Below are 26,807 nucleotides of genomic sequence, written 5' to 3' on the forward strand. Positions count from 1 at the left end.
CATTTAAAAATATATGTGCCATAATTGATGCAACATTGTACAGGTCTTTTATTAGTCGCGCGAAATCCTGTGACATAATTACAGAGTAGTAAATAAGTTACAAAATTGTGAGCGACTGCCAAAAGACGTCGAAAATGTCGTGATATGGACAACAGACAAGTGTATTAAAATAAGCAGGTTAAAAATTCAGGTGTTAAGATTCACTAAGACGAAAATTGATGCCTGCTTGCTTGCTTGCTTGCTTGCTTGTTGTTTAAAGGGGACTAACATCTAGGTCATCGGCCCAAGACGAAAATTGCCTTCAGTTTTAATTACTATGTTTATGAGATGAAATACCTGTCATAAACTTCACTAAATCTTCACCGCATGTACTATAAAGTGCCTGGTATCTGGTGATCATTTTAAGTAACTAGAGTTATAATATAAGGAAAGATCTTTCTTGTGGTAATCAGATAAACGGGATAGTAAATAAAATATATATATCTGTTTGTGTGATTCAGAGGGTACTTAGGGGTTATAGTAAGGATGTAAAGAGGGCTTATAAGTTTCCAATAAGCACCCAATTGCATCCGGGAGATAGTGGGTTCGAACCCCACCGTCTGTAGCCCTGAAGATGGTTTTCCGTGATTTGTAATTTTCACACCAGTCTAATGTTGGGGATGTACCTTAATTAAAGCCACGGCCGCTTTCTTCCCGCTCCTAGCCCTTTCCTCTTCTATTGTCGCCATAAAACCTATCTGTGTCGGTGCGACGTAAAACAAATTGTAATAAAGAGAGAATCTAATTACGATATGCTTCCGATGTATGAAACTCTTACCAGAATTATTCAATTGAAGTACTGGAAAACATCTTAACGATGATTGGTTCTGGGTAATTTAGACAAAATAGCACTGTTAGGAAAATGTTGCGAGGTTTGGGCTGGGAAGACATGTCAATAAGGATAAGAGCTGCGTTATGTTCCCATCTGTCGGTACAGAGAAAACGTTGATTGGTATTGATAGACGAATAAGTTTGAATGGAGTTTTTAAAGTAGGAAATGTAAATTTTGAATTCAATAGGATAAAATGAGTCAAACATTAGTTTATAGGAAGAGAAAGGAGGGATTGGAAGAATTCAACAAAATGAGATGTTCGGCAAATTTACAAATTTTTGAAATCTGTTAAAAAGTACGAGGGAACCTGCCACTTGGTTAACAGCGCTAAATGCATGTCAGAGGTGATCGTTTGACTGACTGATTGATAATATTATGACTCACTTCTGAATCTTTGTTGCGCTGAAGGGAGAAACATTAAAAAGTTGTCGACTTGAGTAACAATAAACTACATTCTCTCCCCCACCCCGCGCGAACCAAATAAGGTCGTATGACACTTCAACCACTGGTGACACACCACGCAAGGAGGAGCACGTCGTGTACGAAGTCCTGTTTAACAACACGCCAGTAACGATTGTGCACACACATAAACCACCACAGAGAATTTCCGTTTGCTATGAGCTTGAGGTTGAATAACGTGTTTAATGATGATGGCGTTGAGCGCTACAATCTTCTCATCAAAATTATGTATTGAGCAGTTCCCATTAGAAATGACACTATTCTAATAAGATGTGCACAATGTGTGGTGTTAAATTTTCTGTGCTGAATTAACTATTATCATACAGCTGTCTAAAAATATATTGCATGCAAGGCGTGCACAGACACTTCATTTCGGTACTTGTTGCACAAGCGACTATTCCATTAGTTGTCTCCTTGTCGCGGTTATATATTCTTTGAGAAAGTCACGATGTTTCTAAACCCAAAATTATATTTCATTCATACTTCAGGGAATGATTCCTTAGAATTCTAAAGAGATGTTCAATACCATGTTGTTCTTCTAAATCACTGGTTACTTAGAATAAGTGCTTTGATTAGCTAGCATGTAATATATTTTCAAAGATACCACTGTACATACTGTAATATTTCACAGCACCATGTACATACCATTCCATTTTTCGCACAAGTGTTAAGCTGTTGTTACTTGTAGAGATGGTTTTCACATTTTACAACTAAAATAAGAGATAAATACTTTTGCGGGTGATGCTGTACAGTTTTGAGTAATAAATTACATAACTGTGAGCAACTGCAAAAGGGCATCGACAATGTTGTGAGATGTACAAAATGCATTGGTATGTTGATAAACGGCGTGAAAAGTCAGATTGTGAATGTAACTAAAAGGAAAATTCCCCTCAGTTTTAATTACTGCGTTGATGGGGTGACAGGTCCTTATGGCGATACACATGGCTGATTATCTTATAAAATTATTTCGAATCAGTGTCTGCGCTAACCTTTCCGGATCTGTAAGCTCCAAAACAATAAAGTTACCCATTATCCTTAGCGTTTACTCGCACAAGCTCACTCTCAATCTCAATGTGACAGCACAATTAAGGTCTGGACAACACAAGTAATGAAGTACACTTATATCTACAACAAATTGCAGTTTAATACGTCTGATTACTGTACAATAAAGCTCAAGAGGAGTAATGAGATTGTTTCGTGTAAAGTAACTCACAATGCTGGCAAATCATTTTTCGAGAAATCCACAGTGTTGGAGGAGAAGGCGAAAGACTACCGGTAATGTGCGAACGTTTATACATTACCTCAAGCGTAGAATTTCATGTTTGTCATCTTTCACATTTACGTAGCTTACAAATTTTTCTTTCACCAGAATAAGTACTCCCCCTCCTAGCATTCCTATCCTGTCCCTACGATGAACACTCCAGTTTCGTGAGAAAATTTCTGCATTCATTATATCACTTTTCTGTAAATAATCAAGGATACAAACACAAGAAATGTTGATATTGAGAACATTTCATAAATGCATGTTCCTCGCAAACGTTTCTACAACATTGGAGATGTATCTGGAGTATCAACAATGAATAGACACATAACAATGCAAACGGGCCAAGTTGTGAACTGGTATAAATGTCTGATGTCATCACCAAAGTGGGCGTTATGCATTTCACCATAATCTTAAATGGACGGAAGAAGTATTCATTTGCCGGCTGCACGAGTCCAGTACCTTACGCCGGTTTCAAATTCTTCCTGTGGTCGACCTCGTCAGGAACAGTAGAGTTGTAAAGATCATCATCCCTCTTCACTGTCTAGCAGTCCACTAATAGCTTTGATGTACAGCAGATTAAGTCGTGTTATGAAGAAATTTCTCCGTTACTCGTTGCTTCGGTGGCTAGAACGTACATTTGGGGCAGAAGAGTTCCAGGCATTGTCATTATCGTTAAGAATAGATCATGTTAAGCATATAGTGATGCTCTTAACTTCTTTCACAGCAAGACTTCGAGAATGGAGTTCAGCGTTAAGCAAATCCCCATCGTGTATCAGTTGCGTAACTATAAACGTTCGTACATTACCGGTAGTCTTTCGTCTTCTCCTCCAGCACTGTGGATTTCTCGAAAAATGATTTGCCAGCATTTTGAGTTAGTTTCCACGAAACAATCTCATTACTCCTCTTCAGGTTTATTGTACAGTAATCAGACGTATTAAACGGCAATTTCTTGTAGATATAAGTGTACTTCTGCCTTTGCTTGTGGGACCTAGTGTTTACAGTACACTATGTCTTCTGGTATAGGCTAGAGCAATTTTGTTACTTTCATTGATCTGTCTCTGTCTTATCCTTGGCTTTGACAATATGAAAGTGACTGAGGTATGAGTGATGCTAGCCATGTCATTCCTTATGCAGCCAGTCCCTGCTATGAATGGCGTGAAACTATTGCTCATAGGGTCGGTTGGTGCATGCATTTCAGTGGGCTTGGAAGACTGATATGTAATAGCAACTCCTGGCTCAGTGAAGAAAGCAACGGGAAACTACCTCACTCCTCATTTCCCTAGTACGCCTATTCAGTGATGCCTAGGCCATCTAGGACAGCTGATGGTGGAGCTGTTGAGGATCCAACCAGCCTTCGGGATGATGACTAAACATACACTGACTGACAGTGCAAATGCAACACCAAGAAGGAGTGGTTCGAAAGGGATGAAAGTTGGGGAAAAAACAGAGACGGCACGGACGAATAACTGATGTTTATTTCAAACCGATATGCAGGTTACACAATGCGCACGGCATCGACTCAGTAGGATGTAGGACCACCGCGAGCGGCGATGCACGCAGAAACACGTCGAGGTACAGAGTCAATAAGAGTGCGGATGGTGTCCTGAGGGATGGTTCTCCATTCTCTGTCAACCATTTGCCACAGTTGGTCGTCCGTACGAGGCTGGGGTAGAGTTTGCAAACGGCGTCCAATGAGATCCCACACGTGTTCGATTGGTGAGAGATCCGGAGAGTACGCTGGCCACGGAAGCATCTGTACACCTCGTAGAGCCTGTTGGGAGATGCGAGCAGTGTGTGGGCGGGCGTTATCCTGCTGAAACAGAGCATTGGGCAGCCCCTGAAGGTACGGGAGTGCCACCGGCCGCAGCACATGCTGCACGTAGTGGTGGGCATTTAACGTGCCTTGAATACGCACTAGAGGTGACGTGGAATCATACGCAATAGCGCCCCAAACCATGATGCCGCGTTGTCTAGCGGTAGGGCGCTCCACAGTTACTGCCGGATTTGACCTTTCTCCACGCCGACGCCACACTCGTCTGCGGTGACTATCACTGACAGAACAGAAGCGTGACTCATCGGAGAACACGACGTTCCGCCATTCCCTCATCCAAGTCGCTCTAGCCCGGCACCATGCCAGGCGTGCACGTCTATGCTGTGGAGTCAATGGTAGTCTTCTGAGCGGACGCCGGGAGTGCAGGCCTCCTTCAACCAATCGACGGGAAATTGTTCTGGTCGATATTGGAACAGCCAGGGTGTCTTGCACATGCTGAAGAATGGCGGTTGACGTGGCGTGCGGGGCTGCCACCGCTTGGCGGCGGATGCGCCGATCCTCGCGTGCTGACGTCACTCGGGCTGCGCCTGGACCCCTCGCACGTGCCACATGTCCCTGCGCCAACCATCTTCGCCACAGGCGCTGCACCGTGGACATCCCTATGGGTATCGGCTGCGATTTGACGAAGCGACCAACCTGCCCTTCTCAGCCCGATCACCATACCCCTCGTAAAGTCGTCTGTCTGCTGGAAATGCCTCCTTTGACGGCGGCCTGGCATTCTTAGCTATACACGTGTCCTGTGGCACACGACAACACGTTCTACAATGAGTGTCGGCTGAGAAATCACGGTACGAAGTGGGCCATTCGCCAACGCCGTGTCCCATTTATCGTTCGCTACGTGCGCAGCACAGCGGCGCATTTCACATCATGAGCATACCTCAGTGACGTCAGTCTACCCTGCAATTGGCATAAAGTTCTGACCACTCCTTCTTGGTGTTGCATTTGCTTTGTCAGTCAGTGTACATAAGTGTACTTCATTACTTCTGTTGTCCAGACCTTAATTGTGCGATCACATTGAGATTGAGAGTGAGCTTGTGCGACTAAACGAAAGAGAAGTCAAAACAGAAAGAGAGAGAAAAGGTGGCCATTGTTCTTTGTAATATAATACCCTTTTCTAGAAAGAGACATTCACAGCATAAACTAAACTCAGAGATACTAAAACACGGTGACTAAGATAGGAAGATTAAAATTTACTAGAAAAATGAACCGTTCATAAATTCAATAAGAAAATAAACTCAAAAATTCTCCGGAAATTTATTTAAATAGTTGAAAGGTTAAGGAATATTTTTACAATCGTGGACAATACAATTGTAGCTTCGGGTAAGTGATTAAAGGAGTTCAAGGATCTCAAGAGGACCGGAAACATATCAAGGCGAGCAGGTCAACAACATCAAACAATAACTGAACAGTGGATGGATGAAGAAAAGGAGACAGACTGCCAAAGAAGGAATTCAGCAATCTACGGCTACAAAGAGAAGGCAAATATACGTTACTAAACATGATCACCAACAGCCCTAAGGCGTTGAACAAAATTACAGTCCCTATGAACGGTGCTACATTAAACAGAAATTTTGAATTCAAAGTCATTGAAACTGCCTGCTTATCAGTTCTAATGTTTTGTCTTTGTCTACATGATAGTCGGTAATCCAAAACTACAGGTATATTTTGCAAACAATTTATGTTTAAAATGAACCTTCTAAGTCGTTCTATGATTAGTTTTGAATTGACGTTTTGAAAATCGGATGCCTTCTGCAGGATTAAAAAACCTGAATCTAGGCGTCCAGAGATAGATACTTGACCAATAATACACTCAGTTATTAAAATTTTATTTGTGTCAGAAGCACTTACAATTATTAAAGTTAATATGGTAATAATGCATAATATGTACATGATACATGAATAATATAACATTAAACTGACAGTTCGTTTACACTATTGCCGCCCAGAAGTTAGCAAAATGGTTACATTTGGTGTAGCACAAATCAGGTCTTTCAGATTACATGATGTTGGACACTGAGTACATTGGTGCAGGTGGTAGGACATCTGCACTTCGCCACATTCACATAGCGGCACTCCGTATGGAAACCCCATTTCATTAAGTTACTCCTGCATTTAGTAACACCTGACCGTAATATATTCCATGTGATCCATTTCTCTGTGTATCCATCGGGAAGTTTTTCACAAGGTGTGAGACATCCCTCAGGGCTGTTAAACCTTGCATGCCAAAGATCAGTTCGGGAATGCTGTGGTGTCCCGGCAAGAGGTTCTGTTTTGAGGAAGCTGCTCTTTGATTTTATTCGTGGAGTTTCTTGTTGATATCCATGTAAAGGATATGCTTGATCGAGGGTCATTCCTAGATATTTTAGAATTGTGCGTTGTTCTAGTGTGATTCCTTCCCAGGTAATGTTAAGGATTCTTGATAACTGTCTGTTTTTAAGGTGGAAAGCGCAAGTCTGTGTTTTACTGGGAGTTGGTCTCGGGTGCTTAGTCAGGCAATTCTGTCAACGCCTTAGTAAGTGTCCGTTCAACATTTTCATAATAAAGAGCTTGGGCAAGTATGGCACAATCATCTGCATAGATGAAACTCTGCGATCCCTCAGGTAGTGGTTGATCGTTAGGATAAACGTTGAACAGCGCTGGAGCAAGCACACTACCCTGATGTAATCCGTTCCTCTGCGATCTCCATCTGTTTCTTTGTCCTTGAAATTCAACAAAGAATTATTTTCAAGGATATTCCTTATGAAGAAAGTTGATCATCTTTGGTAGCATTATAAAGTTTCATAACAAGTAGCCTGTGATTTATTGTATAGTAAGCCGCTTTTAGATCAATAAATGCAGCTCCTGTAATCTCTTTCCTTTCAAAAGCATCGACTATGTGCTGTGTTAATTTCATCACCTGAGCAATGCAACTCTTCTGTGATCCGAATCGAGTCTGTTGTGGTATGTAGACTGTCCCTAGCTTCTCCGTTATTCTCTTCAGAATGAGCCTTTCAAGAACTTTATACAAATGACAGAGGAGAGAGGTACGACGGTAACTTCTAGGAAGATCCCCATCCTTTCCTAGTTTATGAATAGCTATAACATTAACTTTCCTCCAAAGTTTAGGAATCTTACAAGACTGGAGGCAGTTGTTCATCAGATCTAGCAACCAACACTTAGTTATCGGCCCAAAGGTCTTAATCTGCTCAACTCATATCATCAAGGCCTGCAACCTTTCCGTTTTGAAATTTACTCAGGGCGATATCTAACTAAATTTTAAATTGTACCCACACACGAATTAAAACATGAGAAATGTGAAGAGAACTTGGATTATTTGTTTCTTTGCATAACGACTGAATCCTTTTCCAGTTGTTTGTAAGTACATGAAAACAAATAGATCTCAAATTCTTTGTATAATTGAAGATTATTTACTTTACATCGATATTAAACGATGATAGTCCAAACATAAATACCTAATGTAAATGAAGATGCTATGAAAGTAACGGAAGTTATTTGTATTTATTTTTGGCCATTATTTATTGTACTACAGATATAAAATACGTTTCCATTTCCTAACGTAAAATTCCGAGTTTCGTACCCATATTGCTACTGGAGATTCACGGTCTTGTTCCGCGAGAGATGTTCTTGTTTATCCAGACTGGCTACAACTAGACAATGACTCCACTTGACTTTCGTACCCGTCTCTCCACATCCCGCTGGTAATAGTGGTGGTCCTACCGAGGTACAGGAAGGAAACAAGCAGTTCAGTTTCACGACAAATTGCTATCAGTTTCGTTTCTATGTTTGAGCTCAAGGGAATTTCATCCAGTTTTATGTTGCAGATCTTAAGTCCAGCCATTTACGCTTCCCTTCCTAGATTCTCCAAATTGGTTTCCATTTCTCTATATGTCTGCGACAGAAGCAGAACTTATTGGCAAAATCAATGTCCCTTAATCTATCCTCTATTCACCGCTTTGTCAAGCATACGGATATATATCGTTGGAGAACTGTACATCGCTGTCGATTTACATAGTTCATAATAAATGATTCATTATGTTGGAGATCATACAGTATTATACACTTGTGGTCAGTATTTCGACTACCGTATATTTTCTGGATGGCTGTATTACCTTAAAACACTTCACGTAATACTTCTCTTTGGGCACTCTAAGCCTTCTCATAGTTTGCCTTGGATAGCGACTAAAATCTTTTCTAGATGTTAAAAGTTTAATTAATCTTGAGGCGCAAAAAAAAGGTAAAGTACAGTAGGTCATAAACGTAATATTATATGGACAGCAGTTTGAAGACTTTTTCATCGCTATATCACTAGTTTTTAGACTAAGTTATTAACAATATGTGATGACTTATCGTTTGTGATACATTAATCACAATTTAACTTACATATGTATTCATAGTATTCAAACACTGTAGCCTCCGTGGCTCAGACGGCAGCGTGTTGGCCTCTCACCGCTGGATACCGGTCGCTCCATTTGAGATTAGTGCTGGATAAAGCGGAGGCGGGGCAGGTTTTTCTCCGGGTACTCCGCTTTTCCCTGTCATCTTTCATTCCAGCAACACTCTCCATTCTAATTTCATAGCATCTATCAGTCATTAATAAATCACATTGGGAGTTTCGACCCCATCGTACTAATAGCCTATATCTGCTTCATTCATTCCATCCCTGACCCGGTCAATGACTGGAAAACAGGTTGTAGGTTTTCATTTTCAGTATTTGAACACTATAAAATATTTCAAACTCTAATGTTACCTCTAATAGACCATCATGTTGGATAATATGAGAATATTACCCTACGGATAAGAAATTAAGTTAAACAGTAAATAAATTTTAAACTCGAAGCTTTAAATTAAAAAGTAATACTTACGAAACTCAAAGAACTTATAATACGTACGGGGAAAATCGCGGAAAGTTCTTGAGTCCAAACCAAACATCTCAAGACAAAAACCGATCACTTGAGAGTTCCTAGTTATTCGATACCCTCGTCAAGAAAATTCAGAGTTTAGCTGTCGTTGTAGATAGTTTTGTAAAGGGTACGCCACTCAGTAGCGATGTATAACAGACGTGCTATCAAATGTTAAATTTCTGCGTCGATATTAGTTTGCAAGGATCACAGGTAGGTGAAATCGATGTAGGAAATAGGCCATTCCCACTGTTCAAGCACCCGCGTCCGAAATAAGAAACATATCTCCTCCCTACGAACTTGAAAACGCATGGACGTTGAAATGGGGATGTAACCATAATCAACAGTCATCTTTCGATAAATGAAAAGGGTTATGGATCCCTTGGTAAAAATTCTTGAAGTTTTTAAAAATCTGTTCATTTCATGTTGTTGGCAGTAAATTCGGTTGGTTGGGCAATCGCGGATAAACTGCTGCCCATCCAATAGTGCCATTATTGTACTTAATTCAATTTGGTGCCTAGTGTCCAACATCCAGAAAACGAAAGTTATGGGGGCGTTATTCTTATTCTGGCCACAACGATTATAAATCAGACTTCAATATTATTTCTTCGATCTTGGAGCCAGTAATGGTACCTTTCGTCCAGTTTGGATTGAGGCAGCTATTGCTTCTGCTCCACTGCCAACGTTGACGCAACGAGCTAATCTACCTAATGAGTCGTAAGTGGTAAAAGTAAATTCCCCGTATATTCTACTTACCTTCGAAGAGTTTGAAACCGTGTTGATTTTACCAGCAACTAAAATTGTTTCTGATGTAGTTATGACAGAGTGCAATATACCTTGAAGTGGATCTCCCACTAATCGATTCTCGGAATTTAAACTGCGAATATAGCTGAAAATATTTAAATGAGGGACCTGCCATGTTAAAACGTACAATCTTAAAGTCCCCGGAAAAATCATAGAGTGTTTTGATAGTATTGCCAATTTCCCTACAAAATTTTCTTATTTTCTTCGAATAGTTCCGAAGTCTTCCACTAGGTATGTGTAGCAGGTGGTAGAGTTCCAAGAACACAACCCCCCCTTCCTCGCTACCTACTGTGTTGCAGCTATATCGTCGCTACTACCACAGAAGTAGGAGTGTCGATAGTTTCAGGTAGTTGCGTGTCAATTTAATGTACTGCTAAGACGGTAGCGTAAAGTTGCCATGACTGGTGTTTTGAAGACTTAAATTTTAAGAACTTTCGAAGTAATCTTCTGTATATAAAATGTAATATACTGCATTGTCTGCTAGAGGACATTCCTTAAGAATTTTCATGGCAAAACCAAGATTGCAGGCTGACAGAATTATTACCTATGTACCCTGGAACCGTGAATTTTATTGCCGTTCAAGCCGCAATTCTTGTCCAACATAGTGACAACCGATAGCCGGGATCGCATATTGTATAGACTGATACTGATGATTTATAACTGTAAGGTTCTTAAGTCTGCGGATTCTAATAAATGAGCAATAATTTATTAACTACCTAAAAAAAGAAAGCCGATTATAACACAATTGAACATGAAAAACAACGGCTTAATTAAAGTATATCGACAAGTTTGGTTCTTGAAAGAACATCATCAGATTCTATTAAATCACACTAAATATTTAGAAATGTATAAACTTTTTGTTTATTTATATTTAAATACTTAGGAAGTTGAAATACGGAAATTATCTTAATGAAGACCTCTTTTATCTCCACTCAAGCATAGAATGTGATGTGTTGAAAATCCGTTGATCTGTCATTGGCGCGAGTCCTGCTGGCTAGTCAGTTCGGTGACCTTTCGCTACGCCATGCCCCCCACACTGACTAGCTCAGTGGCACGCTGTAATTTTAGGTGTTTTATTTTCTTCTTCTTCTTCTCCTCGTTTTAAATCCTTTTTTAAAACTATGTAAGCGTTCTTAATGAGCATCTAATCGGCTCCATTCCGTTATGTCATTTTCGCTTACTTCAACGTTTTGGAAGATTAGTTGCAGTTTATTATTATTATTATTATTTTCAAGCATAATATTGTTACCATATGTTATATTTTTTAGGTAGTTTATAAATGTACTAGTCAAAATTAGTTTTGGCAGACTGAAGAACCTAACAGTTATAAATTAACTGAATCAAAACTAAAAAGAGATGACTTCAGATAAGACAAAAAAGTGATTCAGATGTGTCATTGTGAGTCGTGTGTACAGGATGAAACTTATTATTATTATTATTATTATTATTATTATTATTATTATTATTATTATTATTATTATTATTATTGTAAGTACACACATAAATACACACATCTTCGTTATAGGCAGTTATGCCTTTTAGCATTCAGTCTGAAAATTAAAATTAAGACCAAAATTGAACTTCATCTACATCTTTGACTTCCATTATTTGAGTACAGGTATAAAGCATAAGTTAATTTCAAAAATTATGGTTTGATCCATATTTTATTTCTAAAGCAATCAGTTTACCTGTTACTTTGTATTTAACTAGATAAAACATACATCTAAATATAGGAAAGCAATTCCTCCCAGAATATTCGTAGAGTTAGTAAGAAAATGCACAGGAATTTTCTTGTAGAACATAATAGCCATTATAGGAAACTGCAGAGTACTAACATGTTACAATTCATGATAAATTATTTTGGCCGTACTGAGTAGCTCAGGCTTTAGAGAGTACTTGTCTTCTGAGGCCAACTCGGCAGGTTCGATTCTGCCTCAGTCCGGTGGTATTTGAAGGTGCTGAAATACGTCTGCCTCGTGTCAGTAGATTAACGGGCACGTAAAGAACTCATGCGGAACAAAATTCCGGCACCCCGGAAACTCCATTAGCCATAAAAATGTAATGAGCGGGACGTAAAAAACAAGATTACAAAGTATGATTCCATTAACTAAATATGAGCTGTGTGCTATCTTGTTAGAAGTCATAATTTTTTATGATCACATCGACTAGATATCTGTATCTCTGATTTGAACGGCACTAAGTAACAAATGTACATTTTTACAGGAGAGCTAAAATAATGTTTTTCATTGTTTGTATCACTTGCAAATATTTTAATGAAAAGTATCGTACAACACAAATATTGTTAGAATTTTCAATACACGCTCCTAAACTATTTATTTATTTATTTAATTTACTTTGGAAGTAAACTGCAATTTATGCATTTTACCTCTAACTGACTCGCCAGATTGTAATTTTTCATAGGCCACAGTCTTTATCACCCTGGAAAAGAACATGGAAAATACAGTAAACTTATTTCAAAAACTCAGTTTTATAAGAAATTAAAATAGTGAAATTTATTTCGGATGCTCCGTAATGTGCAGTGTATAGAACAAATCTAGTCGGTCACTGGCAAAGAGAGTACCACAGTATAATATGTTTTGCTTCAGTCGGCCCATAGACAATCATCTTTTTTTGGGTATCTTCCGATTTTGTCTTAAATCAGATATTCTCATAGATGAGTGATCCAAAGAGGCACTGTACAGTACATCAAACCTAGAAGGATTGTTTCACTATTTTTTCAAACGAAAGTTATTTAGAACCAACCTTTCAACATCAGATACCTCAATGTATTCTTGCTACACTTTTGTTATGAACTAGACAGTATGACCTCAAAATGCATGTTTCATAAAAACCTTCCAACAGAATTCATAGAGGAAGGAAATGAGCAACGAGAACGTATTGCCGTTAGCATAATGTTGTAACATTCGCTTTGCCTTTCTGCTCCTATTTGAAATAAATAGTATCAGCAGTTTATTCAGTATCTGTCCTCGCTTGCTGAATATTGTAATACAAGCAGTAGTTTTTATATTTAGTTAATAAAACATAATCCTCATTCGAATTGTATGTAATCGATTGCTCTTAAGCCGTAGAAGCAGAGGATTGTGTATAGAGCAACTGTTCTACCCTGGGGAGTACTGATCTCATTTACAAGCTACAGCCGCTGTGAAGCTAAGGCCACATTGCTGGACGTGAGAGGGTCAGGAGGTATGGAGTAATCAATTATGGATGGATTCCATCCGGATATAATGCAGGCTCCATTCCGTTTGAGTAATCGTATACCAGCAAATTTCATGATTTTATCGCTACAGTTTTCTATCAGCCTTCATTGTTGATCTGAAAAATAATCTGCGGTACCTTAAAGCTAATATGTGATTCATGTGCATTTATAACGGATGCCAAATTAGGGACAATACGTGATATTATCTCGGTAAAGGTAATTGGGACCATATTAATTGATAACCACGTGAATTTAGATGTGTACGTGAGAACAATTTTCCGTTCATTTTTAATGAACTGACTGGGGAAGAAAAGGATTATGGTCATCTTCAAGACGACGGTGCCACAGCCCACACCGTTCTTTTATATAGATAGTTGACTCAGTTTTCACGACCGAATGTTTAGTAAAGTTTTATAACCCCTATATCAACCGACCTAACGTACTGCGATTATTATCTTTGGGGAACCCTAAACGGTAAAGTTTACTGAAATAATCGCAGCACTAAAAAGATTTTAATGCCGAAATAACATGCACTCTTGGACTTATTTTATTCTGTAGTTGCTAAACGTTTAAATTAGCAGGTAGTAATGAAACAAGCACCCAGCCGAAGGCACTACAGGCAGTTGGGGGGAACTGAAGTCCGCCGGTGGCTGAATGATACGGATGTTTCTTCGTAAAATGAGAACACTGAATTTCAAATCTTTAAATCATTTCAAAACAGCATCACGGAAGTAAGTAAACAGTATTGCAGTACCTTAAAAACTCACTACATAATTCGGTATAGTAAGGTAGCAGTACGCTGTTTTCACCCTGGCTGAAACACAATTGAGTGAACACCACGTTTTAGAAACCTAAGATGCTACAGTACCTAACACAAGAATGAAAGTCAAATGCTAAAATGTAAACCAGCAACAGCATTGCAAGAAGCATGTGTCTGAAATTCTCATGTAACACCGTGACAACAGATTCGAAATTCTTTGGCGTATCGTGTAGTGATGCCTGTTATCTATGCTCGTTTATGGTGTCAAAGGAAGGGCATTAAAGGCTTCGTCAATGAGCCGGCTGCAGGTCTTTGAACTGGGGATGCATTCCAGAATGTTGAAATTCCCGTGGATTATGTTAAAACTAACTTTCAATGAAATCAAATCTAGGTAATGATGATGATAATAATAATAATAATAATAATAATAATAATAATAATAATAATAATAATAATAATAATAATAATAATAATAATAATAATAATAATAATAATAATAATAATAATAATAATAATAATTTCGTGTGTGGCTATTTCTAGCCGAGTGCAGCCCTTGTAAGGCAGACCCTCCGACGAGGGTGAGCGGCACCTGCCATGTGTAGGTAACTGCGTGTTATTGTGTTGGAGGATAGTGTTGAGTATGGTGTGTGAGTTGCAGGGATGTTGGGGACAGCACAAACACTCAGCCCCAGGGCCAATGGAATTAACCAATGAAGGTTAAAATCCCCGACCCGGCCGGGAATCGAACCCGGGACCCTCTAAACCGAAGGCCAGTACGCTGACCATTCAACGAGTGGGATAGTATAATGAATTTATGGCTACTTTTCCTTTACACCCTTACTTTATGCCGTTGTCCACCTCCCAAGACGTGGACGCGGTGTTGGACTTTTGGGAGGCTAAGAAAGTCTGCATTAAAATAATTTAATATAAGAGTTACAAATTATTGCATCGAACTTCGTGCGTATTTCAAGATTGTAACTTAAAATATTAAGTTACAAAGCAGAGTATAATAGTTATAACCAGAGCCCGTATTTTTATGTACTAATGGGTTATAATGTAAACTTACTGTAGCGAGTAGCAAGTATTATGCTATGGGGTTTGCATAAACATTACGCGTACGGCCCATCAGAACCCCTATAATTTATGTTACTCTTGCTACATTATGAAAGAGTGGGTGGCCGACACTTCCTACTAACCAAATTAGTTTGCAATCTAACCTATTACTGGATAAAAATCCGGGCTTTAGTTATAACGAAATCACATATAAAATATGCTTACAGAAAATGTTGTCCAAATATCACCATCCAAACAAATTTCGCCAACAGACACCGTTCAATGACACCTTGTCCTATTCTTACCAGCCAAAGTCTGGTAAAAAGCAAAAATAGCAGAACAGACATGGGCACTTGTTCCAAAACATTTTAGTATAATTATTATTTGGCCAGTGTAGGGATTAAGTGCACCAATTATGTCATTGGAGATTCTCAGTGAAAGTTCCAAAAGATGATATCGACGCTTTTGCGTTTATAAATTCATAGTCACGAAGGTATCAAAGGGAAACCAAAGTTATGATCACCCAAATAGCAGGCGTGCAGATATTCGTGAAGTGACCTCAAATTTTAACGAAGTTGATGACACTATAGGGAATTATGGCAGGTATTAAGCTAAAAACGACATCGAACGACAAATTAAAGCTGTACGTAGAATACGAAGACGAAGAGGCTTAAAATATGTAACCTATGCCAACTCTTAACTCCAATTAATATAATTTTTACAGTCAATCATGAGTGTTGTTTCATTTCGTTTTAATCAATATATAAATAAAAATAACACTCAGAAGAATACCTTAATCGATAAATTAAAATAAGATTAGGGGCGCGAAACTGTGAGCTGTCATCCGGGAGGTAGTGGGTTCGAGCCCCACTGTCGGCAGCCCTGAAGATGATTTTCCGTATTTTCCCATTTTCACACCAGGCAATTTGTTGGAGATGTACCTTAATTAAGGCCACGGCCGCTTCCTTCCCACTCCTAGGCCTCTCTCATCCCATCGTCGCAATAAGACTTATCTGTGTCGGTGCGACGTAAAGCAGAATGTAAAAAGAAAAATAGGATTAAAATATTCCTGGTAATTAACGTACTGGACGAAATGCCCTCGATTGGAAACATCCCTGTACGATTTTTGCGTTGGACGGAATTCCCCCTGCCGGTTTAAAAAGGCAAGAATAATGGCCGAGAGGATTCCATCGTGCCGACCACACGACACCATGTAATTGGCAGGCCTTCGGTCTGGGCAGCGGTCACTTGGTAGGTCAAAGGCCCCTTTGAGACTATGACGTACGACCACTAGAGGAATTGTATGTGTACTATACAATTTCAAATATTTTCGGTACCTTTACTTTAGGATTTTTATTCGATTCAGCTGTTCAGTTACTTACTACTGGTCTTACATTATGCATGCAATACCGTCACATTTATCGCGTAATGGTGTTTTCCTGAAGCGACCATCAGTTTTGGGAAACAGCTCTACTATTGCCGTCGATAAGGCCCTCCAATTACAAATAACTCTTTTTTCAAAATAATATTTGCCATAACTTATTTTTAATTTTCGTAGCCCCCAGGTGGCCATGATTATTAAGGCGTGAAGTATACCAGGCGACCACCGTACTTTCTACTTGCAAATATCCCGCCTGCACTAGGCCTAGTGATGCATGGAATTACTAATCACTTGTTTTCGAAGGAGCGACTACGTGCTCTGTATCGGATGTTTTGAAATAAATAGCAGTCATTTTACTGCACACGCTCTATAACATTTATAAATACGCCAAAAATGCATAAGAAAACTGAACAACGTATTAATTTATATATGTATAGACATCCACTTTATAAAAGAGTTGGTTGTATGAAACGAAAACGAATACGTATTATTATCGCTTCAAAGTACAGAAAAATAAAATGCACATTTGGTTCTACCAGAACATTTTCTTCAACAACTGTTCATAATAACTATGCTCAAAACATGTTCTTGATAGTGCAGGCAGTGCTGAACACGTCTCAACATTTCATTTGTCACTGCAGCCCAAGTCTCACGAATTCGTGTTGTAATTGTTCAGCATTCTCTGGCTCAGTGGTGGTGAACCATCATAATGGAACCAATATTGCAATACTAGCTTCTAGAAGATTTTCTAGAAACAAGTCGGTCTCTAAAAATTCCAGATATCGCCTACCGGTGAGTCTAGGGGCTATAAAAACAGGCCCAGTTATGCAGTCTCACAGAATAATGCACCACAGATCAAACACCCCCGCCACTCTAGTTGCATATGCTGTGCTCAAAACCCGGTGGGGGTTTACTGAAGTCCATTATTTGGAGTGTTGATAATGGAATCATTCGAAAAGTAACATTCATCGTTCCACAGGATATGCATCTTACTGTAATGCTGCAACCATTCTTTGGCAATATGTTACCCTACGATCATGATCATCTCCATAGAGTTGCTAATTGCTGATATAGATGAGCGTTATATTGATGCCATTCCATCTTCTTCAGGATCCTGTGTCTTGACCTTCTGGATACTCCTGGCTCATTCCCAGCTCGTAAATAACCTAAAACCTGTGCACGTTGTAACAATTATGGTCTGTATATTATTATTATTATTATTATTATTATTATTATTATTATTATTATTATTATTATTATATCATCACAGTAAGGAGAAGTTCAATTTTCCGTGTGAAGGACTGCGTTCAAAGTATTGCAGTGCATTCTGCACAACATCAGCATTGTCGCAGATGAGTCTGTCCCTGCTCATACGTCCATTAAACGATCCATTAGCTCTTAATTGCAGCTCTTTTGGGCGAAATACATGTATAAAAGGCAGACGTCTGTTTGGAAACTTCTGTTCATACCGTCTGCGAGCTTCAGCTGCATTCCGACCAGATTCTCCATAGATTAAAATTATGTCTGTGTATTCCTCGTTGCTGAACACACTAGCCAGTGCCGATTTGTAGACAGCAAATATAGTGCTGCTGTACCGTATACCAGCCTAGTATTATGCGGTCGAAAGCGAGGTTTGTTAATGCAAGGGGTTGCATTAGACGAGTAGCGCTAAGGAACATGCTGCGAGCGATAGTCCGGTTGTTATCTCCTCATATTCTGACGTAACCTGTCTGCTGGCAGTAGTGCCCCTGTGAAAATCAGGTGCTAGACATCCCATGCAACATTAGTGCACGCGGGACACTTATAAGTAGAAAGAACGGTGCTCACGAGCCGTCTGGCATATGGTCTGCACCGTGGTTAGCCAGGTCGAATCTCGTTGGTCCAAAATTTTCACCATCAGTATGTTGGTCGGCAGGGTAGGAGAGGTGGTGGTATACAATTTCTAATTATTAGATTGCATGTCAAAAACCTGGATTCATTTTCAAACTTCTCGGCAGTGTTCGTATTGAGTGAGGGCGTATGGCGCTCTTGTTGTTGATGATGATGATGAAGTAACCCTTGAACAGACCCTCTGGTGCTATTTGAGAAGAGAACGCTGCAGGCCGGCACTGGGTTTCACCTTCTCGATTACTACTATTATACATCACGTCACTCATTTTATTTCATTAACTCCATTGATGAGGTTGACGTCCGGAAGGGCATCCGGAGGTAAAACCTCGCTACGACATTTCATCTCACTTTATACCCGACACCGCACAGCTACGGGACAATGGTTGTACATACAATTGCTTTTAATTTACGTCAGCGACTTTCCCTTTATACTCAACTGCTCAACTCTCTGCAAAATAGTTTATTAGTATCTGTACTGTGCGTGACATATAATCGTATATTGTTCTTAGCAGAATCTCATAGCGGGTATTTTGTTTGAGGAGAAGAGCTATATATTATCGCCATTGTGTGGGGCTTAAATAGAAATTTACCAACTTGGTAGAATAGATATCTGTTCTATTTAATCTGTGAAAAAAGATATTTGCTGTGGGAAGCCACACGATCATTCTACCTATACTAAAATGTTACGCACCACAGAGTGCAAGGGTGTGAGGAAAGCCACGACCACATGCATGTTTGTCATCTGAATACCAACAAAGTTATTCGTGTCGAAACTAAATTCAGCGTGTTTATTTATTTACTCTGGTGGTGGACATCCATACATACCTGGTTTATACGTCACAGCCCTAGTTGGTTAATCGATTTACAGATAAAATGAGGAGAGTGGGCTATAACCATTACGTAGGTAGAGGTCTAGGGGTTAACACAGAACTTTCTGACAGCTCGAGTTAAATTTTCAGATCTGAAAATGAATAGCTAAGTGTAATAATTACGATCCACTAACTTCAATGCCGGAGTATTGTCTCGCAGGAGTTCCTTTAACTGTCTGTAAATTTACCGTCACGAGAGTTTCGCATTTCAGAATTTTTAATACACCTGGCCTGAGGCGAGATCGAACCCTCCAAATTTGAGTTCAGCGCTCTATCCCCTGAGCTACTCAGTCCGGCCGCAAAATACAAATGAAACTGGTTCAGGCTGAGAAACTTATTTTTTGCTAGTAGTATAACGTCGCTCTGACACATAGTTTTCGCCGACGCAAGAATTGGTAAATGATTGGGAAGACGGTGGCCGTGGCCTTAATTATGTTACAGTCCCAGCATTTTCCTGGTGCAAGAGTGGGAAACTACAGAAAAACATATTTATAGTTACAGACATTGGGATTCGAACCTACCATCTCCCGAATGCAAGCTCACTGCTATCTCAAGTACAGCCTGTTACAACACGTCATGGAAAGGAAGATAGAAGTAAACCATCGACGTAAGGAAGTGAGGACAGGGGTTCGATATCCATAATCTGGCAACGCTGATTTCGAAACACGAATTAGAAACGAATAATAATAATAATAATAATAATAATAATAATAATAATAATAATAATAATAATAATAATAATAATAATAATAATGTGTATGTTCAGTCTTCAGCCCTAAGGCTGGTTGGATCCTCAACAGCTCTGCCATCAGGTGTCATAGATGGCCTAGGCATCACTAAAGAGGCGTACTAGGGAAATGAGGAATGAGGTAATTTCCCGTTGCTTTCCTCACTGAGCCACAAGTTGCTATTACATATCAGTCTGCCAAGCCCACTGAAGTGCGTGCACCAACCGACCCTATGAGCGATATTTTCATACCAGTCATAACAGGGACTGGCTGCAGAAGGAATAGCATTACTAGCATCGCTCATACCTCAGTCACTTTCATATTGTCAAAGCCAAGCATAAGACAGAGACAGATCAATGAAAGTAACAAAATTACTCTAGCCCATAACAGAAGACATAGTGCACTGTAAATACTAGGTCCTTCCAGCAAAGGCACATAATAATAATAATAATAATAATAATAATAATAATAATAATAATAATAATAATAATAATAATAATAATAATAATATTCCGGGCTTAGTAGCTTAGGCGATACATTTGATATACTGTATTTGAAGGTACAAAAATACCTCAGCCTCGTGTCGGTAGATTACTAGCATGTAAACGAACTCCAGTGAGCCAAATTTCCGGCAACCCGGCGATGTTCAGATCCTGCAGGTGTTGTTGCAACTTACTGTACACAAGTCCTAACACTGACATGAGTAAATACCTCACTGTTGCTAGGCCAACTTCCCACAGCTTTTTCAAACTTCTCCACGAGGTCAGAGTAATTTTCGATCTTCTGGGCATAGGCCTGGTGAACGCTGTGATTACCGTCACATCCAGCAGATCAGTCTTCCTGAGCTGTTTGTCAATAAGGATAATATCAGGCCTGTTTGATTTCATGGTATTGTCTGTCTACAGAGATCGAATCCAGTACAGCTTGAACCTTCCACTTTCTAGCACATCAGATGGTCTATGCTCATAATATTCAGTTAATTTTTGGGGGAGAAAAATGGAAGAGTTTGACCACGGCACTAATATGACAAACAGATTAGACGAGAAAATTATTATTCGGAGTTTCTATTCCCCCATTCGGATCTCTGGGGGGGAATTCTTTCAACGTTGCTATGACTAGAAAGCCCGACAGTTTTGGAAAGATCAAAGTGTACGACAACAAAGTTCGAATTGAAGGACATCCGAAGATGGCACAACTGCACTTCAGAAGATGCTTTCCACGCTGCAACATCACGTTCGGAACTGGCTATGTGGACAGCCAACCTCTACTAGGAGAAGGCGCCTCAAGAAGAAGTTACGTAGACGTGAAAAGGTTAGCACAGGACGGGGTATCATGTAGAGCTGAATCAAACCATTCTATGGATTTATGACCCAAACAAGATTAAGATTATTATTATTATTATTATTATTATTATTATTATTATTATTATTATTATTATTATTATTATTATTATTATTATTATTATAAATCCGTTTACCCTCCAGGTTTTCTTTTCCTCTCGGACTTAGCGAGAGATCCAACCTCTACCGCCTCAAGGGCAGTGTCCTGGAGCGTGAGTTTTTGTGTCGGGGATAAAACTGGTAAGGAGAACCAGTACCTCGTCAAGGTGGCCTCACCTGTTGTGCTGAACAAAAGTCTTATGGGCGGGTGGGAAGATTGGAAGGGACAGATAAGGAAGGGGAAAGGAAGCGACCGTGGCCTAATGTTAGATACCATCCCGGAATTTGTCTGGAGGAGAAGTGGGAAACCACGGAAAACCACTTCCAGGATGGCTGAGGTCGGAATCGAACGCCTCTACTCAGTTGACCTCCCGAGGCTGAGTGGAACCCGTTCCAGCCCTCGTGCACCTTGTTCAAATTTCGTAGCAGAACAGGAAACAGAACTGGTGCCTCCGGGGGTGACAGCTAATCACACTCACCACTGCACCACAGAGGCGGACATTATTATTATTATTATTATTATTATTATTATTATTATTATTATTATTATTATTATTATTATTATACGCGAAATCAACTCCCGAAGTTTTTGGACAAGTTTCCTTTCTACACCTAACACTGTTTCACCTTTCATGCTATTGGCTGGGCAGTGAAAGAAACATAATTATAGCAAATACTTTTGTGTGTGTATTTATCTATTAGCTTTTCCGTAAAATGTTAATCTGGTTGTTGAAAGTACTGATCGATGTAGTTATGATAAGTATCAAATATGTATCAGAATTAACCACAATATAACTTATCTTGAGCCTCCGTGGTTCAGGCGGCCTCACGCTGCTGGATTTAGTGGTTCAAATCCTGGTCGTTCCATGTGAGATTTCTGCTTGACAAAGCGGGAGCGGGGCAGGTTTTCTCCGGGTACTCCTGGTTTCCCTGTCATCTTTTATTCCAGCAACACTCTCCAATATCATTTCATTTCATCTGTCAGTCATTAATCTTCGCCCCACAGGAGTGCGTCAGACTTCGGCAGCCGACACAGTTCTTATCCTCGCCGCTAGATGGGGAGCTTCATCCATTTCATTCCTCATCCGGTCGTCCGGCTCCATGGCTAAATGGTTAGCGTACTGGCCTTTGGTCACAGGGGTCCCGGGTTCTATTCCCGGCAGGGTATGGAATTTTAACCTTAACTGGTTAATTTCGCTAGCACTGGGGCTGGGTGTATGTGTCGTCTTCATCCTCATTCCATCCTCATCACGACGCGCAGGTCGCCTACGGGAGTCAAATCAAAAAGACCTGCTTCTGGCGAGCCGAATATGTCCTCGGACACTCGCGGCACTAAAAGCCATACACCATTTCTCACCCGGTGGAAGGACTGGAAACAGGCTGTGGATTTTCATTCATTTTTCATAACTTATCTCAAATGAGATGTTCTTTCGAAAAACGTAGCCCATGCTGTACACTCCCGAGCGTGCAGAACAGATTTTCCTCTTCCAGCACTCGGTCACTTAATGAACGTTCTGGTTTATCATGTCAAATTAATCTGCTGGTCAATCCAAACAGTTTCCTCCAGAAATAGTCACAGATGTCTGAAGTACATTTTTCAGACTTTTTAGATATTCTTTCTTTTGTTTCAAGAGGTCATGTCTTCTAGAATGTGTTTTCTTTGCCGATATTTGCATTTCTTCCCAAGCAATGTTCACATGTTTGAAAGGACAGGTAATTAAGCCCCATTTGAAATCATTAATTCTAACATATCTCTGTTTGACAAAGACGGTTTCAATATGAAATTACTTCAAAATAGCAAATAACGCCTTGTTCGGCCATGGAACATGAACCTGAGTAACACATTCTCTTAGACAATTGACAATGTTGACAGTTGACAATGCAAACTGGAATGATTCTGAAACACTGATTTTGCTCTCCTAGATAGATCATTTCAGGAATTTACTGTTTCAATTCTATCAGCCTCATAGATAGGTCCCTTAAAAAGAACGGACTTACTGTCGAAGGGATGAATCAAATGCTTGGGATCTAATGTCACGGTCGCTTCCTTCCTACTCCTAGCCCTTTCCTATTCCATCCTCTCCGCAAGACGTACCTGTGTCGGTGCGACGTAAAGCAGACTGTAAACTTACTTGGACTTTTCCAGCCCACATCCTTGCATATGCTATGTAGAACTTGCCAGGTTTCACTTTCTGCCTGTGGGGTTTCCTCGTGGCCCTTATAACCAAGCTACCTAATATCAGGCACAGCCACGATACTTCGCCCTCCCCCTCCCCTCTCGCCGCCAGAAAATAATGGTCTCTATTCCTCTTTAGCCAGTTGTGCCAGGGGCATGCATCAGTCTTTTCCGGGTTTCACCAAAAGATGGCGCCAGCGAACAGCACGCAGCGTATGAAATTGAAACATACGTCAATTTGTTCGTCTGACATTAACCTACCAACACACATAAGTGGTGTCCGCCAAACACGAGCGTCTGTGTTGTATCATTCATTGATTATGTCGAGGTTTGTGCCTGAAAAAGAACATTTGCGGCACGCATTGCTTTTCATATTTAATCTGAAGGAAAAGGCTGTGGAAAGTCATCGTTTGCTGGTAGAAACATATGGTGAACACGCTCCGTCGATTAGAACATGTGAGCCATGGTTTCGACAATTTAAACGAGCTTATTTCAATGTGAAAGGCAGTGCTACGTGTCTGGTGGGACCAGAGCGGTATTGTGTATTATTAACTCTTGAAGCCCGGCGAACCCTTAATGCACAACGCTATCGCCAACAAATGATTAATTTAAATCACGCATTAATCGAAAGATGACCGGTATGGGCCAGAAGAATGAGAAAGTGATCTTGTTACACGACAATACGCCGTCTCACACAGCGAAACCAGTGAAAGACACATTGAAGTCGTTTGGATGGGCCATTCTTCCGCCGTACAACACCGACCCGGCGCCATCTTAGTATCACCACTTCATAATAATAATAATAATAATAATAATAATAATAATAATAATAATAATAATAATAATAATAACAATAATAATAATGTTATTTGTTTTACGTCCCACTAACTACTTTTTAAGGTCTTCGGAGACACCGAGGTGCCGGAATTTAGTCCCGCAGGAGTTCTTTTACGTGCCAGTAAATCTACCGACACGGGGCTGTCGTATTTGAGCACCTTCAAATACCACCGGACTGAGCCAGGATCGAACCTGCCAAGTTGGGGTTAGAAGGCCAGCGCCTTAACCGTCTGAGCCACTCAGCCCGGCCCTCTTCATATCAATGGGGCACGCGCTCGCAGAGCAGCACTTCTGCAATTTCGAGGAAGTTGGAATATGGCTCGAAGAATGGTTTGCCGCAAAAGACAAGCAGTTTTTCTGGCATGGTATTCATAACATAACTGAAAGATGGGCGAAGTGTGTAGAAGTCGATGACCAATATTTTGAATTTAAAAAAATATTTTCCTTGAAAATTACATATTTTCTTTATCCAAAAAGGAAAAATCTTATGAATACACCTGGTATATATACTACACAAGTTTTCACTCCGTTCCTTACGAGTGCGGTGGGCCTTGTATACTGTAATACGGTGAAGATATGTTTGGAGAAGGTGAAGGGGTTTCCGACCATGGTCTACACTAAGAACTGTCCCTGCATTCATCTTAGTTTGGGAGAATGGAAAACCGTGGATAAACATTGTCAGGACAATCGACGGTGGCGACCAGCCCCTCTGCGTCTCCCTAATGCAGAGGCGTAGAGCCACGAAAGACCGGTGGCCACCCGCCCTCTGCTCGATCGGTCGGAATGCAGAGCAGTAGAACCTCGGACCAGTCGTGGCCACTTCTAGGCCGAAGCCTACGCTGCAACCGCCGACCTCAAATCATTCGGTAGTACATCAGTGAGTATTATGTCAGACGGCTACGCGGAGTTCAGCTTGACTATTGAGTTGAGTTGTGAACTACTGTGAGGACTACCATGAGCTGTGGGGGGCTGCGCTGCAGAGTAGGAGTTCGACGTGCCGCAGGGCTTGGTTTCCGCTTGCATTCGCGGGGACAAACTCTGAGAAGTGGAAAATGTGAAAGCGGGTGACCTTGTAAACAATTTAAATAGCAGTTTAGTAAATTTAGTTGATAGTAAAACATGCGCACCTATAATACTGAATTTATTTTTCAGGATCCTAAATATCCGCTACTGTGTCACATGCCCCTATAAACCAAGGAGTCGTGATTCAATACCTCAGAGTAGAGATATGATCGTCATATTTGACACCAAGTTTAGACCTACTTGCATAGGTTTGGAGTGAAACTCGAACTCATTTTATACCCATCTAACAGCATCGTCAATTTGTTTGTTTACAGTGTTCAAGAATGAACTGCTCCTCCACGAAGCCGTAATAAAGAACGATGCTGACGCCGTTCGGAAAGTTCTCAAGGAGTCTTTGGATGTCAACTCAAGGAATAATGTAAGTATTGAGTCATTATTAAATTAAAACATATCCAATGGAATTCTCATTTGTATGACCAGTAATACTAATATTAACATGTGTAGAAAATATAAGAGGAGGAGTATAAGCTCAGTGACTTAGCTCCTCTCATCACAACTGGAAGACTGATGTTCGAATCCTGGTCAGCTCTTGGTTGATATTTTCACGCGGCGTCGGGAAGGGCATCCAAACGTAAACATCTTGGCTTAAACCAAACTGATCCTAGGTAGCTTCAGCGACCACAGGAAAAGTTCTGATAGACTGGAGAATGTGTGAATGAATATATTAGTTGATACTGGAAGGAGCTTATCAGAATAAGATTCGCAGTATCTTGTTGGTAATGAATACAATCTCTTTGAAATACATGCATCCTGAACATAACCTCGAATGTTGCGAAAGAAGAGTCAGGAATCTTGTTTGCATGGACTAACATTCCACATGCTGGATTTTTGATCCAACAATCATCTTCTGTCATACATTCAGTGAACCACCGTGTGATATAACATTTTCTCATTGGATTTAGTTGTGAATCTAATATTAATAACAGCATCTTATGTTTCACAACAGGCATCACGACGATAAGTTACTTTTCCTAGTTCGTGGCCTATTGTTTACTGTAGTTCCAGTCATTTGATCTTTATCTGCACTGTGCACTGCCTGTAAACAAGATGGCGACTACTGTGTGTGAGTCTGTGATATCCGTAGTAGATAATGGTGTAAGATGCAGTGAAAAATGTGGCAAATGCAGAAGAGTAGTTAAAAATGGGATTCTGTGTCGTAAGTGTGATGAATGGTACCATTTTCGTTGTGCAAATATTGTAAATAGGACTGATATTGAAGAAAGTGAGTGGCTGTGTCCCGAGTGTAA

General features: G+C 40.1%; 1 protein-coding gene across 1 annotated transcript in view; it reads left to right on the forward strand.

Annotated features, from left to right (window-relative positions):
* The window catches only part of LOC136863399 (ankyrin repeat and death domain-containing protein 1A), a 421,997-nt gene that overhangs the window by 104,595 nt on the left and 290,595 nt on the right, over positions 1 to 26,807 (forward strand). The window contains exon 3 of the mRNA XM_068226437.1: positions 25,815 to 25,918. Within this exon, the coding sequence (XP_068082538.1) occupies positions 25,815 to 25,918 (104 nt within the window). The remainder of the gene's footprint in view (positions 1 to 25,814; positions 25,919 to 26,807) is intronic.

This window comes from Anabrus simplex, chromosome 1, assembly GCF_040414725.1.
Source record: "Anabrus simplex isolate iqAnaSimp1 chromosome 1, ASM4041472v1, whole genome shotgun sequence".
Classification (NCBI taxonomy): domain Eukaryota; kingdom Metazoa; phylum Arthropoda; class Insecta; order Orthoptera; family Tettigoniidae; genus Anabrus; species Anabrus simplex.